This window comes from Scleropages formosus, chromosome 23 (assembly GCF_900964775.1).
Source record: "Scleropages formosus chromosome 23, fSclFor1.1, whole genome shotgun sequence".
NCBI classification, from domain to species: Eukaryota; Metazoa; Chordata; class Actinopteri; order Osteoglossiformes; family Osteoglossidae; genus Scleropages; species Scleropages formosus.
This window is the reverse complement of record NC_041828.1, coordinates 11,924,047-11,939,743: the sequence shown is the minus strand read 5'-3', so window position 1 is coordinate 11,939,743 and position 15,697 is coordinate 11,924,047. Positions and strand designations below refer to the sequence as shown.

The 15,697-nt window shown below is 44.3% G+C and overlaps 1 protein-coding gene across 1 annotated transcript; it reads right to left on the bottom strand.

Moving 5' to 3' along the window:
- Positions 1-9,166: 9,166 nt before the first annotated feature.
- Positions 9,167-11,330, bottom strand: aard (alanine and arginine rich domain containing protein). Its single transcript, XM_018731861.1, has 2 exons — positions 10,682-11,330; positions 9,167-10,261 (listed from the first exon to the last, which is right to left on the bottom strand). Exons 1-2 carry the CDS (start codon positions 10,898-10,900, stop codon positions 10,136-10,138), a joined length of 345 nt encoding a protein of 114 aa, XP_018587377.1. The 5' UTR covers positions 10,901-11,330; the 3' UTR covers positions 9,167-10,135.
- Between the last annotated feature and the right edge of the window lie 4,367 nt (positions 11,331-15,697).

The following is a 15,697-nucleotide window of genomic DNA, read 5'->3' as shown; positions in this document are numbered from 1 at the left end:
TAAACAAGCATCTAATTGCTAGGGGTTCCCACAGCCTGCCTATCGGACCACTACTTCACAGTGAGACGGGGCTGAAGAAATGAAAATGACCAAAATCACAGATCTTAAGATCTCATTGATTTTAATATGAGATCATCTCAAATTTGAGTTTGTCCTTTATTTTGACTTTTCCCTGAACCTCGTTCCGGTCCCCCGTTTGTACAAATAAAGCCTGCTATTGAGTCCAAGCATCATCCTGCGAGAAGGATCAAGGATTTACACTTGATATCCCTTTTACGACACCTCTGTGTGTCACACTCTTTCCAGGAGTGACCTCACATTCCAAAACAGGTGTGCTCTCTTTGCTTTGGCACACCAACGTGCTGACACGAAACTGAGGATCTGAACATGGCTTTGTGTACTAGGGACTATCCTATATTAGGTGTCAAGGGATGAAGGGAACAGAGTAAAACCAAAGAAAGGTCTTCACCTCATCTTTTGTAGTATGTTTAAGAGTTTCCTGAAAGCTGAACCTCATAGCAGTTAACGTAGTTCATTGTTTCCTCACATAGTGGTCATGTGAAATCCTGAATGGGATGTCTGTCACTCCTGGATAAGGTTTCACAGAACTAAGCTGGAGGTGTTTTTATCAACGAACGTAATGTCACAGGAAAAGAAAGAAAAGCTGTTTTTTAAATCTGAAACAACCCTTTTTTTGAATTCGTGAAATTTACTCATCAACGATATTTTTGTAGAAAAAAGAAGCAGAATCACAGACGTCATATTGTATATATATATATATATATATATATATATATATATATATATATATGTATATGGGCTCTGGTGTGTATTAGAACCCTAAGACAGTGGTTCTCAGATCTGGACCTGGATTTGTCCAGTGTATCCTGGTTTTTGTTTGAACTGACCTTGTAATAAGTGTCGACTGCATTAATTATTATATTTCCGTCACAAATTCTATAAAACTGAAAGCAAAGGGTGAAAACAGGTTCTAATTTTTTCGATTTGCAGGATATAGCAAGTGTAAAAATGTGCCAATGTCTTCGCTGTAAAGGCTCTTCAGAAACATTTATAAACTGTACTGAAAACTTTTGAAGCATTTTAAATCTAGATATTCAGAGCAATACCTCCACTATGGTTGGTGCTTACAGACAATAAGTAACAGGTTTCCAGGACAGCAGGATGCCTGGACATAAACTTGTTGGTTCAAGTCCCACTTCACTGCCCACTCCCTGCATGGCCCTTCATAAAGGAACTTTGAACTTCTACAATAAGAATAACTCCTTTATAAACGAGTCAGTCATTGTGAACGTGTTTTGGGGGAAAAGCTTCTACTGGGAAACAAACTGAGAAAACCTGCTGAACTGAACTGAGCTATAGCAACTATCTAAGCCTGTTTCACTTTGTTGAAATATAAAGTTTAGGATATCCCTCCATTTTGGGTGATCATCAGGGCAAATTTTTATTCACTGTTTTCAACAGAAAAATAATGAAGTAAGAATTTTTTAAAGATTTTTTTTTTGCTTTTTGTATTATTTATGTGTCACTGCTGAAGCCAGGAGAGGTAGGGATTGGACCCAAGTGCGGGTGCGTTCATAGGGACAGGCAAAAACAGAGGTGGTGGACAGGTGTGGGTTTTCGAGGCGCGGACGTTGTTTCCGGGGGCGAAGCAAAATTCAGTAACCAGAAGATCAAGCCAGGGTCAGAAACCAGGAGAGTCAAACACGAAACAGGGAACTGGGTACAGGGAGAAGAACGCTGAATGTCACAAAGCCACACAGGGAGGCGTTTGCTAGATTCTGCACCCGGTACCAGGACGGCACCTCCTTTATACCTGGCTGGGCTGATTGGCGTTGCCGTTGTGCTTGCAGGTGTGGGCTGACATTATGATTATGCTTACACCAGAGAACACAAAGAATTACTGCTAAAGCTCTGCAAAACACTTTCATTGGGGTTTATGGAATAAATGAGGGGCCACGAGGTGGAGCCAAAGTACATGATACAAACTGTACCTTCAGAGTTTGCTTAAAGAGTGTGTGTGTGTGTGTGTGTGTGTGTGTGTGTCCGTGTCCGTCCAGTGCAGGATCCTGGTTGTCCAGAGCGTATCCAAGAGACTCAGGGCATGAGGTACAGGTCACCCTGGATAGGATGCCAGTCCATTGCAGGACAGTATTACATCATGGTAAAAATGAAAGAGTAAGTTAAATTAATCTTTGCTTCATGCATGGCCTTCCTGTGAAATCTTTTATTTCATTGTTTCACCCTTTAGTTTTGCTTGGCCACCAGGGCACAGACTTTTGGGGCAGAAGAATGACTTTTTAGGAAAAACGAGGGAAGCTTTGCATGTTCTGTGCTGGGTTCCTATTTTGTTTAATTCTGTTTTATTTTATTGTTCAAATGACAAGAACATTAAAAATCCTATAATCATTCCAAAATGATGTCAAGATGTTAAATTGGTTTTGAATTCACACATAAGTAAACGTGTTATAATGAGTGGACATTAATTTTTACAGGATGGTCAAAAATCGGTTGTCTTCTAAAAATTCAAAATGCATATATATACAGTACATAGAAATAGTGATGACCAAGCAATCCTAGAGCAAGAAGAAGAGGTGATAATGTAAATGGAGTTAAAAGCAGCAGAACACAGCTGAAGTGAGGAATAAGAATAAACTCCGGGATTATAAATATCTATAGTGTATGGCGTGTCCCTGGATCCCCTGTAACTCAGCACTTAGTACGTGAAGGGACTCACTCACAGACAAGTGAGAGGAAGCTCAATCCAAGGCGAAGCCAAAGCTTCACCGAAGACAATTCAGCACCAGGAGCTTTAACCCAAATACGTAATCTGGCTCCTACAATCAAAGGTCTTCTTTATCTGCAAAACAGTTATTTGCGAATAGACACATCCAAACCCTTTTTTCTCCATCTTGGTATAGTCTCTCGATCAAACGTGGGTCTGTGTTTAGACAATGACTGTTGTTGAGATGAAGTACGCAACGGCATCCTGCACTGCACCGCTACCTTCTCTACTTTGAATGATGCAAAAAAAAAAAAAAAAATGCATGCATTCGAAAAACTGTATTTAGCTGATCTTTTTATTAGTGGAATATTCCTTGTGATGGAGAAAAGTTGGCAGTCCAGAAGGTCGTTTTTATTTCCTCTCTGAACATTTGCAATAAATTTCTTAAGCAAAGGTGGTTTTATGGATGTATGTGCCAGCATAATTTTTATTCCCCCAAGAGTGAATAATGAAAAAGCAAAAGAACATTTGTTGGGTGGTTCGTGCTGGAAGTTAGTGTCACCCTAGGCACGTATGTGGACAGTCGATATGAACCCAGGAGCTACAGCCCCAAGAGCTCCTTCTGGGCAGGGGCTCCATCTTTGCCATTAATGGATGTCCCACGAAAAGTTGAATTAATTGGGTCTAAATATAGCCTTGGCTCCAAATGTGACCGAGCTATTTTTATCCTTCCCAGGACCATGTATTGTGCAGGTTGCTAGGTGCAAAGCTGGGGGAGTGTGGTGACAAGGGATGGATTAGTCACAAACAAGCACTGACAGGAGCCCAAGTGAGACGGACCCCCGGTGGAGGGAAGGACGCCGAGAGCTCCGTTGCGTACAACTCTGCATTCTGGTGAAATGTGGTGTTTCCTCATGCTGATGCCATTTGGCAGAGCTGCTGAAGGAAAATGAAACAATATTTCCCCAAAATCACAAGGAAGCTAGAGTTCCATTGGTACTGGCCAACCAACCCCCCGCAACCCCCATCCATCAGATGTCGATGGTCACAAGGCATCCACTCCCTCTTGTGTCTTTGTTACCCGCTGTGACATGACGTCAAGCAGAGGCCATCGCTTTTAGAACCTGCATCACCATCAGCAGCAGTCCTGCATCTGTCCATCCACTGCCCCCCTACTCCAGCGGGTGGGAGGCGGGAGTGGGCTGTGTTCTTAAAAATGGGAAGGAGAGGGAGATCCGTGGTCCGACAGTTGGCGATGCTGCGTAACAAGTTACGTCATTCACACACGCATCTCTTGACAATGTTCAGAAAAAAAAAAGTTTGTTGACTTAAGTTGCCAGTGTAGTGCAGAACCAACGCTAGTAGGTCGGCGAGCGCTCTGCGGGAGGGTAACAGCTCCTGAAAGGGAGAGACTTTGCAACAGTGCGTTGATTTTCTTGACAAAGCTGTGTCTCGGTACGGCTGAAAACAGCTCGGACCGATCCAGTCGGGAGACGCGAGCGGTGGACCGGAAAGCTGCGTGCCGCAATGGAATTTGTCCTGACTAGACTGAGAGACTTCTCCCGCAAGGCTGCCACCTTCGACAGCTGCCCACCCGTTGGGGTCGTGAGCCGCAGGGAGCCCCCGAGACAGATCAGCGAGGCGAGGAGAGGCCAGAGAGAGAAGTGTGCGGCCGGAGAAGGCGGCTCCTGCCAGTGGGACATCGAGAGCGCCCTGGCCTGGCTGCGGAAAGAGCTGGTAGGACGCCTCCGAGAGGGTCTCCCAACCAGAAAGGGGCTTCATTCTTATCATACTATAAATAGTCGAGTCAACTGGGACAGGTCGCATACGTGAAATTACTGGCATCGGATTCATACTCTCGCTACGTTTCGTGAAATAATTTACTTCCGAGGCCCAGTTTTGGAATAAATTTGTTTATTGCTGCTGCTACATGTTTATTTTTTTCTCTTCTGAGTTTTTTTTTCTGTGCCTATTAGGTTGAACCTTAGAATGAATCTAGGATTCTTGCTGACAACTTTTAGTGAACGAAGCAGAATGATGTAAGCATGTGCAAAGGAATGCTTATATATAAACACACACACACACACACAGTGATGCTGGAAAGGTTGTGAACTGTACACGGATGCTCTTTATTTTTATGTAAAATATTAAAATACCTATAAAACCTAGGTCTCACAACTTATAAAATGAATAAATGATTGTGATTTACACATGTGATTCTGCTTACCTAGTTAGTGTAACCAATACATGGTAATGCCGTATGTTCACTTATTTTTGCACCTGCACTACTTCCATTTTTCAGCCACACACGAGCTCCTTGAAAGCAACATATGGAATTGGTCATTACACACATATTATATCAGAGGAGATAGACTGCTTCCCATTTAATAATGATATCATGACGAAGGTAAGGGACGCAAGGGATCCACATACTTTCAAGCACCACTGTTTACAAACTATACACACACACACACACAATTGTTGGACTTGTTCAGAATCGAGCCTGAGAAATGTTAAATCACCAAAACACACATTTTGGGGGAAAGGTTTGTTGCGTAGGTGTGTGTAATGTTCTTTTTGTATTTTTCCTGCACTTGTAGCGTAATTACGGCTGAAGGGTAGCTTTATCTCGGGTGTTTTACAGCCCTAGTACTTTGCTTTCACATTTTAACTAAATGGAGCCTTTTCGGTCACACCAAAAGTTATTTTGTGCAGGCCTGAATGGCAGCCCTATTAGTGATGTGAGTGGTTAATGTTATGCTTATTGCTTTTGCCCTACTACAGAAAATGTCAAGATGGTCTATTGTCAATGATTAATATGTCACATGTTATTTAAAGTCCTTTCCCAGCAGTTTTGTCATGGCAACCGTGTGCCTGTGGCACACAGTCAAAACACATGCCACGGTTAGTGAGGTGCTAAGACAATGAAACGCAGTCGGGACGAGAAAGCGCTGGCGAAAATTCTTCTTTTTCTTAGCAGGCAAAGGGACATGTGCGGTAATTTGTCTGCAGTGCATCACTGTGTGCACGGGAAGTGACCATTGTTCTGGGCTGCCCACAACCCTCCTCTCTGCGCTTTCAACATTTATGGCATTATTTATGATCCTGTAACTGCAGGGACCTTTCATGATGCTTTAAAGAACTTTTTTCCCCATTTTCTAAGAGAGATCCACCCACACTACAGGGGTGCTTTCGCACGAGAGCAGCGTTCAAGGTGCAGCGTTACATCCTCCAGAACAATTACCAGAACATCAGATCTTCTGCCGTGGTCCACCTTCTAGAGAATACTGCTGAAGTCAAGCCAAATCCAACCAAGACTCTCTCTGACAGGCATATTGGGTTAGCGCCACCTCACCCAGGATACTTGTTTAGACAAAAATCACGTTCCCCTGATCTCTGCAGTCATCTTATATCTAGTGATGATTTGCATATATTGTTTTTAATGCAGGGGGGTGCGGTGGCGCAGTGGGTTGGACCGCAGTTCTGCTCTCCGGTGGGTCTGGGGTTCAAGTCCCGCTTGGGGTGCCTTGCGGCGGACTGGCGTCCCGTCCTGGGTGTGTCCCCTTCCCCCTCTGGCCTTACGCCCTGTGTTGCCGGGTAGGCTCCGGTTCCCCGTGACCCCGTAAGGGACAAGCGGTTCTGAAAATGTGTGTGTGTGTTTTTAATGCGTCATTCTGTGTAAGCTCTGTCATGCTCTTTTATATTGTAAGTCTCAGGGAATCCAGCCGGGTGTCATATCAAGACAAAATAATAGTCGATGACAGCAATTAGAGCCATTGCTTCTAATCAAGTTTCATGGTTCGACTTTGAGAGGCCGACACAGAAAAAGAAGCAACAGCAATGTAACTAAGAGGAATTTCTTTAGGTTTCCCCCCTACAGAAGCCTGTCATGATGTGATCCGCTGTCACATGCACGCTTACAATCGTGTCTGAGGCGGTCTCACCCCCCAGGAAGCTCACAGCAAGCCGGAGCTCAAATTTTTTCTCTCGACAGTCTGTGTTTCCTTCTCGGTTTTACTCCTTGCCAAAACTTCGACGGCAGCAGCCTGGAGTCTAATGCCGACTTCGGCCCCTACAAAGTAATTAGTGTATAAAAAGATTCAGATCCTCAAAGAACTGTGTCTTGTGCTTTTGTTCAGTGCCTGGGACTAACTTGGGTCTGGCTTTGCTGGAATTTAGAACATTTTATTCTCACAGTGTAAGTAATTAGACTGCCTCTGACTTCCATAAAAAGAGAAGAAAGGAGAAAAGGAATTTGCATTTGAATGAAGCACTGCTCCGCCAAAATGCTCTAAAACCTTGTTTTGTCAAAGAAGGGACACAAAGTTGATAAACTAAATCAAATCTAACGTGTCCTCATTAGGAGATACGTCCAACGGTAGAACCTGCTTTGTCACATTTAGAGAAGAGGGGACACAAAACCTTAAAATCCTTCAATAAGTGTCTGTACAGGAAGTCTTTTCACCCTCCAAATGTATCAACATTAATTTCAGTAACGGTATAAAAGAAGAGAAAGTAAACACAGTAGTTTAAGGCAGCGGCTGCTGGGACCTGGGATCACTGCAGCTAGGAATTTTTGGAGGGAAGCTGGTGTGCAGCAATGCTGAACAACCGGACTCTTTGGTACCAAAAAGAAAGAAAACATCTTAGTCCAACAGGAGTCAAACTTGAACTAGAAATAGAAATCAACTAGAGAAACAGCCAGTGCTGTGTAACCCTAACCCAACACAAAGCATCTTCCCAATGCAAAGGAGCAAAAGAAATATTCCAGAAAAGACAAGGCCATGTTTTTTGTCATCACAATGCTGCATTGCAGAAAGCAGAGCGTCTCCTTTCTCAGTCCCTGGTCTCCGGCATAAAACCTCTACGTGTTCCCGTTTCCTGGTTGAAATCTCAAATGTTTGCCCTCACACACTATTTTGAGCAGGTGAGAACAGTTATGAACTGTTGTACAGCTGAACACCCAGCGGTCCGTTGTTTGTGCTTGTGCTGCAGATGGAGATGCGCTCTCAGGACCAGGCTCTGGTGCGGCAGCTGATGGACCTCCATGCTGGCATCCAGGAGCTGAGACTAGAGTGTGCCGAGGGGGAGGAGAATGGGGATGAAGGCCAGGGCTGGGATTGTGGGAGTGACTCCGGCAGCCCCAGTGTGTACTCCAGCTCCGGGGAGGTGGGCTATTCTGGCCCCTTTTCCTTCACCGGCATGGCCCCGCTCCGCAGGGGGTACTCGCCTGGCCGGGTTTTCAGCCGGAGGAGCTCCGTGCCATGAGCACGGGACTCCCCTGCCTTAGGTTTGTGCTCAACAGCCCGGAATGTAACATGCTCATCTCACAAGGAGCACTCGTCTGGGATGATCTGTTTCATTCTACCTGTTGAACTAAACCCAGGACTGAGGTTACAGCAACCTTGTTTTCGTCACCAGTCTCACGTCATGCTTTATTGCAGGCTACAATCCTCAATAGATGTGACTGATTTCCTAACGACAATTTAAACGCATGGCCTTTTTCGCAGTTTTGGTATTTTGTGGTCAGAATTACCTAAAAAGGCTTTAATTTCCTCTTCCACTGTAGCTAGTTGCTCAGTTTTCAAATGACTCTCTGTAGAGCAGTCTAACTAAAATGATTTATTTCCAGTAACACTGTTGCTAAATACCATTAAGGAATGAAAATTCAGAAGGAGTCATAACTGCTGTAACATTAGTCAAATGACAACAAACACAGTGAATGTTACCGTGAAAGATAAATCGTAAGGTAGGCAGGGCAGTAGAACATTAAAAAGACCAGTGTCAGATTTCCACTATTGGACCATACACATTACCGCCTGCATGGTTGGGAGCTTCACTATTGTACTGTTGTGATTTTCTTTAACAAAGCCCTGCTTTGTCTGGGTGTCTATAGTCAGGATCCTAGCAATTGTCTCAGAGTGAATGGACTTCCAAGTGAAAAGTGGAACATAACTCGATATCATTGTTTATTGCGACCTAGCAAGCCCCGCGACAAAGCATCGGGTCATCTGCCGAAAGCAAGTTCGTACAAAGAAGGTCTTGTGTCAATCACATGGCGCCCCCTTGAAAAATGATTTAAAACCCAGTGCAGAAGAAGCTAGACTTCCTTTCTGTAGGTTGACAAAGCAGAAATACCCTCTAGACGGGAAGAGGTGGTTAATGAAACCACCCTGCAGCATGAAATGGCGCCACTTTTGAAGTGCAGGTGTAATTTTACACGGAAGGGGAGATTTTCGAGAGTGGAAAAGAATTTCGAGTCACATCAACCAAGATCCAAAAACCTTTATCATGTTCAAATATTAATTGCCCGTTTAAAATACGAAAGGTATAAGTCTTGCATGAACCACACCATTTTAGTTTAACATGTAATTATACAATATTACATCCCTTAGATTTTGCCAGGATATGGATATACAGTATATACAGTATACACAGTGTATGTATATATATATATATATATGTATATGTATATACAGCACGTCTACATCTTCATCCTTTGTATCCCAGAACTTCTAAAAATGTATTGTAGTATTAATTTTATCACGGCCCCGTGAAAACTGGCAGTCCCACGGTACTTTTGTGTGACTGGAGACGCCATCAGTCGAGCCCATGGGGCACTTTTGTTGATCTGACCCCCTTGAAATCCTCCTCTCCCACCCTGACAAGTGGACCTGTGTCCACAGCCTTGTGTAACCCTGTAGCAGACAAGTGCTCCTTTGTGGTACGCCTCACCTCTGTAATAAAGACTGCGAAACTCGGCTGTGTCACTGCGGGAACTCCCCGCGAGCTGTCTTTTATTAACCTTTATTTCGTCACAGTGCACCGGACGGCCGCGGCCAACGGACAATGTGCAAATACATCTCATTATACAACTGTGCGCAAGTCCCAATAACGTGGTAACATTGAAACTCTTCTACACTTTTCAATGAAATACTGAATTTAAATATACATGATTTTCAGCATCACCACGAAATAAAATGTGTCCGGAGAAAAGCACCATTTCATATGTGTTTGGACATTTTTGGACGTTTTTACTATTAGCACTCAAGTGCTAGAACAGAGAAAGGATTTGGCATGCTTTTATTTGCAGTACAAACTTTGAATTAAGTGACATCTTCATAGCAGACAAGTCTTTAAGTAAGTACGTGAAGGGAAACCGCCGGAGTTTTGTTCAGGACAGCAGGAAGAGAGGAGTCTTTTTCGGAAAGTCGACATCAGTCATGTGTCCGTGCGGCTGCTGTAAAGTGAGGAAACTCCTCTGGCCTAGGGTGCAACTCATCACATGGCAGTAGAGTACCGTGGGGAAAGCGTTGATGCCGGTGCAGACCGCCGCCGGGACAGTTGCGGGGCTTCGTTGCGCCAGACTTTCCTGAATGGTCCTGCTGGAGGTCAGACCTGGTCTCTTCCATCAGCCTGCAGGGCTATTGGCCCGCTCTCCCTGCGAAGCCTCTGAATTTCGCTGTTCAGACCCAGCAGAGTCCTGGCCAGCTGTTGGTCCTGAGATCGCATCTCCAGCTGTGTGGCAAGGGCACAAGATCAGTCGAACCGAGAGCCTTGTGTACAGTGACTGCTGAAGTGCTTGGTATTCATAAGGAGTTCAGGCTTTTACTGTATCACTATTTCTAGTGAAATTTGCTATTTATATTTCTGTATGTATATTTATATATCTGTACATTCTATATATTATGCTCTCTATACATATACAGTATATATATTATTTTCTGTTTCTCTGAATTTCAGCTTGTCTGCTGCATGGCTGACACACATAACAGACACACATCTCTGTTCAGTAAGCTACACTGCTGGAAACAATCTGTCCACTTAAATGCGTTAAAGGCTACAAAAGTACCTATGATGGTTGCCCCTGGTGAAACAAAATGTAATTTTACAGGAGTACTGAAACGCACAGGCCTGAATGAGTAAGTTTTCACTCACCAGCTCTGACCTTAGCCAGGTTATGGCTCCATCTATCTTTGCTCTGCGGAGTTCTTCATTGGCTTGGAAGTTCTTGTTAATGTTGCTTACGGCGTCCGCCCCCGGTGCAGAAGGGGCCAGAGGCTCTCCGTTAGCCCTGAAAGCATGGATCAGCTTGTTCTTGATGTTCTCCAGCATCATGGTGGACACGGTGTCGTCGTATGGAGTTTCAGGGTTCATGCTGCCGTCTCTGGGGAAATGAGCGTTGACCGGGGTCCAGCAGCTGGCACAGCCCTGTGCAGGCAGGTAAATTCTTGTGTATACGTGTGTAAGTCAAAAATTCCCGCTCCTCTGCACTTTTTTTGAGGGACCCGTTCAGGATGGGTCATTCGTCCCACTTCTCCAGCAGTTTCTCCTCTCCTTTCTCCTTCAAAAAGCTCTTCTTCTCCTTCTGCTGCAGCTACCTCATTTGCCTGGACCCCCGTGGGCTGTCTCAGAATATATTCAAATCAGTTTGTTTGTGCTGTCTCTTCGTTCCTCTGCCTTCTCCTCTCTCTCCAAGGCTGTCCTTGAGGAGATATGTACCTTTTTATCTGGCGCATAAGTTTCTCTGCCTTTTTTTTTGTAACTTCACTCATCCCCATGTGTTTTGTCACTGTTACTATGGAGAAGCAGCCCTCCGCCCCCTTCTTTCGGGTAACCCCAATGAGAATGGTGGGAGATCTCGGACAAAGGCCATTGTTGCCTCCGGAGCAGTGAAAAGCCCAGTCCCTCCCTCTCCCCCTCTAGTCCCCTCCTGTTTCAATAAGACCGATGTGGAATGAGAGAGCTCCCAACACAGCAGTGGGTCTGTCATCAAGCACAAGAGCTTCCTGGAAGGGGGTGCATAAAGAAGCTGAGAAACTGAGAAAAACCAAGGCAACAGTAGGGCTTTTACCTTGCACCAGGTGTGCAAGCAGTGGCCACCCATGAAAGACCCGTTTTTCTGTCCGGCACATTGGTCAGTGTGGTTGCATATATAGTTTTGGTGTTGCTCAACTGACAGAGCAGCGAATAAACGCAGGGTATTGAAATATAATTAGTGTTTGAGCGCAGTCCCACTGGGCCAGAAGCCTTGCTGGTTTACTGGATCTCATTACAGAGCCGCCCTGAAAAAGCTGTAGAAGGACCTGACAAATCACTTCAGAATGTGTGAAGGATACGGTATCACATAATCTTGACAAAAAATTTGGCAGCAGGCTGAAGCATTTCAAGCCCCACGCTAGCGAATTTAAATGTGTTTCATAGCAAACCTAGTTTGCATTTCAGTTGCAAAATACAGAAGCAGGATTCAAAACCTGGTGACTGGGTGATCCTTGAAAGGTTGATAAGCTGTCCTCTACATTTATTCTCTGGGTGAAACACAGTGAAACTGTCATTTCATGCTGTGTCAGGTGGGTGGTGTCACGTCCACGCCCACAACACAAGCAACAACACCTGACTCCGCACTAGCTCATGAGTAATCGCTCACCCTATAAAGACCCTCTGCAGCTCCCGTACCGTTGCGGAATCTCGTTTGGGGCAACCGCCCTTCCTCGTGTTACTACACTCTTGCTCTGTCCACGATCTCCGTTTTTTTTTGACTCCTTGTTTCGTTCTCCGACCACGTCCATGGATCCTCGTTCCTGTCCTGTTCGCCGATCGACCGACCCTTCGCCTGCCTCTGGTTTTGAGACCTTGCCTCTTCCCTCAATGTCTAACGAACAACGCTGCACTTGGGTTCAGCCGTCTCGGCTCCGTGTTCCACGTGACAGGTGGTGTAGTGGTTTGTGTCATTGCCTTGAACTCAAAGAACCTAGGTTCAGAACCCTTATCCTGCTATAGTACTCTTGATTATGGCACTTACCCTGAACTTATACAGCTAAAGTTACCCTGAGGTATACACGGGTAAACTTTTTGTTGCACGATGGTGTGAACGAACATCGGTGCATATGGTGAAGGAAACAAATTAACTGTAGGCCTACTTAGGACTCAGACATCTGCAGCTCTCTCAGTCTCTTTCTCCTAATGTGATGCACACGTTGTATTTTCTATGAGATGTACGTCGCTCTGGAGAAAAGCGTCTGCTGAACGAATGAATGTAAATGTAATGTACGTAAAGGTGTAATTCTTCCTTCTTCAGCCCAGATGGCTATTTCCAGAACTAGGTGAGTCACTGGCAAAAGCAAATGCAACACAAGAGTTTGAGTAGTTCTCAGGAACAATTGGCAGGTTCCTACAAGAAAAAAAAAAAAACACATGCTGAGACCTCAGAAGATCCCACTTCTCAGGACTGCCACAGCAATCTAAAATATGCCACATTTACACTGCCTGGAAATCGCGTATGAGGATGAGCCTTGAGTCTCGAAGGCCAGACAAGTCAAGCGAGATACAGGTTCAGCAATAGATTAATGGCCCCTGTCTCTTATCCTTTAGCCCAGCAAGGCCACTCGCTTCTACAGAGAGTCGAGGAATCATCTGTCCCTCAACTAAACCGTTGCTGGTGTTCATGGCACAAACAGGCCTTGGTGCTCTGCATGTGCAGACTGCATGGTCAGCAGGCTGAAACTGTCTGGACCCTGGTATTGGACAGAGAATGAAACAGGCTCACAAAGACCGCATGCTGATCTGAGTCATGGTGCTGAGTTTGTAGTCTGAGAACAATATTACCACCGTATGCGGCACCACGTGGAACACCATGCCTTTCACTTTTACTGACTGACGGAGTGGAACTCCAGCCTCAGGGGATTATGCTAACCTGCACCCTTAAGACAATTTACCTTACTAGATTTATACGGTGTGTCAAAAATGTATATACATTTTAATTAACTTGTTAATGTTACCCCGTCCTGGGTGTGTCCCCTTCCCCCTCTGGCCTTATGCCCTGTGTTGCCGGGTAGGCTCCGGTTCCCCGTGACCTCGTAAGAGACAAGCGGTTCTGAAAATGTGTGTGTGTGTGTGTGTGTGTGTTAATGTTACTTGTTAATGTTAATGGTGAACTTTTGTCCAAGTTTAGCCTGTTACAAACCTTTCTGTTTTTTTACACTGAATATGTACTTCCAAGGTATATATCTAAGGAGCATTTTTTGTGCATTGTCTGTACTCATTTTTGCAGAACGTCTGCAAAAATTTTTCCATGCAAAAATTGCACCTTTCTGTTCATCGTTTCAGTAATGTGCTCTTAAATGAAACACACACATTTTCAGAACCGCTTGTCCCATACGGGGTCACGGGGAACCGGAGCCTACCCGGCAACACAGGGCGTAAGGCCGGAGGGGGAGGGGACACACCCAGGACAGGACGCCAGTCCATCGCAAGGCACCCCAAGCGGGACTCGAACCCCAGACCCACCGGACAGCAGGACTGCGGTCCAACCCACTGTGCCACCGCACCCCCATCTTAAATGAAACAGATTAACTGTATTTAGCCAACAGCAGGGTGTGCATTAGAAAAGTTAGACTATCCATGAGAAAAGTTTTGTCTCAAAACTTCTGTTAATGTAATGTAATGCACTTTTTGCACTGTACTCAGAGATGTACCTCGTTCTGGAACAAAGCGTCTAGTAAATGCAAACGTAAAACCCAAACATGACCAGAAGAAGAAAATAGCTCCTGTTGGTCGAGACGTCAGTGAATGGATGCACTCCATCGAGTGTTATACGAAAGGTCATATGCTAAATACGAGGAGGGAACAGAACGGGCTGCTCAGGGCTAAAACCTTTATATATTCTCAACCCGTCGTACGAGCATGATTCCCAAAGAAGCGTCCTGGCAGTTAATGAGAGAAAAGATACAAGATAGACTGTAAAAAACAGACAGTTAATGGGCTTTATTCATCTCGGTGCAGTTTCCATCCTTTCTCTCGCTCTCACGCACGCACACACACACACACACACACACACACACACACACACACACACAGAGAAACACACACAATGGAAACCCAAGCAGGAGATGAAATGCGCTCTTGAATGTCTACAGCTGGACTTGGCCTTTTACACAGCTCACTCTGTTGCCAGGGGGTGCTGCTCTTTCTGCTTAAGGGAGAAGAATCCACAGCATTCTGCAGGACTCTTATAAATCCTCTTTATTGCGAAAGAACTCGCAGATGTCAGAGTCTTATCTTCCAACAATGCGCTTCGGCTGGATACAAAGGGGAGCAAAGGAGGAGCAAAGCTTGTTTAACTGAACACTTAGAGAGATCACATGTCTACTTTTGCATGTATGAATATCCCACCAAGGAGTTAAAATTTAAACACTAAATTCTGATTGTGATTTACAGACATACATAGTAGAGAATTACTTGTTGTTTTCAATTAATAATAAATTTGTATCATTCAAAGTTGCAGAATGACAGTTTTTTTTTCTTCTGGTTATTTGGATTATTATCCAGATTTATGCATCTCTTAAATTGAGATTTACGTCATTTTATAATCTTACACTGCATATCATCGCTCTATAATCTGAATATATAATGTAAATGGGGAAAAATGTACCATAGTCTGTCAAGATGAGATGCACATGTAGTTGCAACTTCTTTTAAAGCTGCAAATATCAGAAAAAATTGTTTGAAATTTAATTTCACTCTTCTGCTGGTGGCACTTTCTTTGCTGATGTGTGAGAGATGTCACCTTTTCATGCTGCCTCTGCTAAAATTAGAACGTAGTTATTTTTGTAATGTAAGTTGAATCGCACTGTTCAACCGTTGTATCTCCTGCTGCTATTATGATCAAGGTAAACATGGAAAAAAAAAAAGTACCGGTTGCTGAGAAAAGGATGTTTTAGTAACAACAAAGGCCCAATGTAAGCAGAAATGAAATGAAAAAGAATTGTGTTTGAAAAGACCCTCATTATTACAAGTAAAACTAAATACATCGCAAATCTACATGTAGTTCTAAATTATTTTTAATGTGTAATCGAATATAAAATTAAGCAGCAAAAGCAATGAAAGACAAAGTCGAGTAAAGTTCATGGTGACACTTTTCGTTTTCCGGCTGCACTTGACGGTGAGTCCGAGGTG

Excerpts from the sequence above, each read along its gene's own strand:
- aard (XM_018731861.1), bottom strand. The coding sequence starts at position 10,900 with ATGAACCCTGAAACTCCATACGACGACACCGTGTCCACCATGATGCTG. Across the intron at positions 10,262-10,681 it reads CCTGGCTAAGGTCAGAGCTG|CTGGAGATGCGATCTCAGGA; the intron begins GTGAGTGAAAAC and ends CTTGCCACACAG.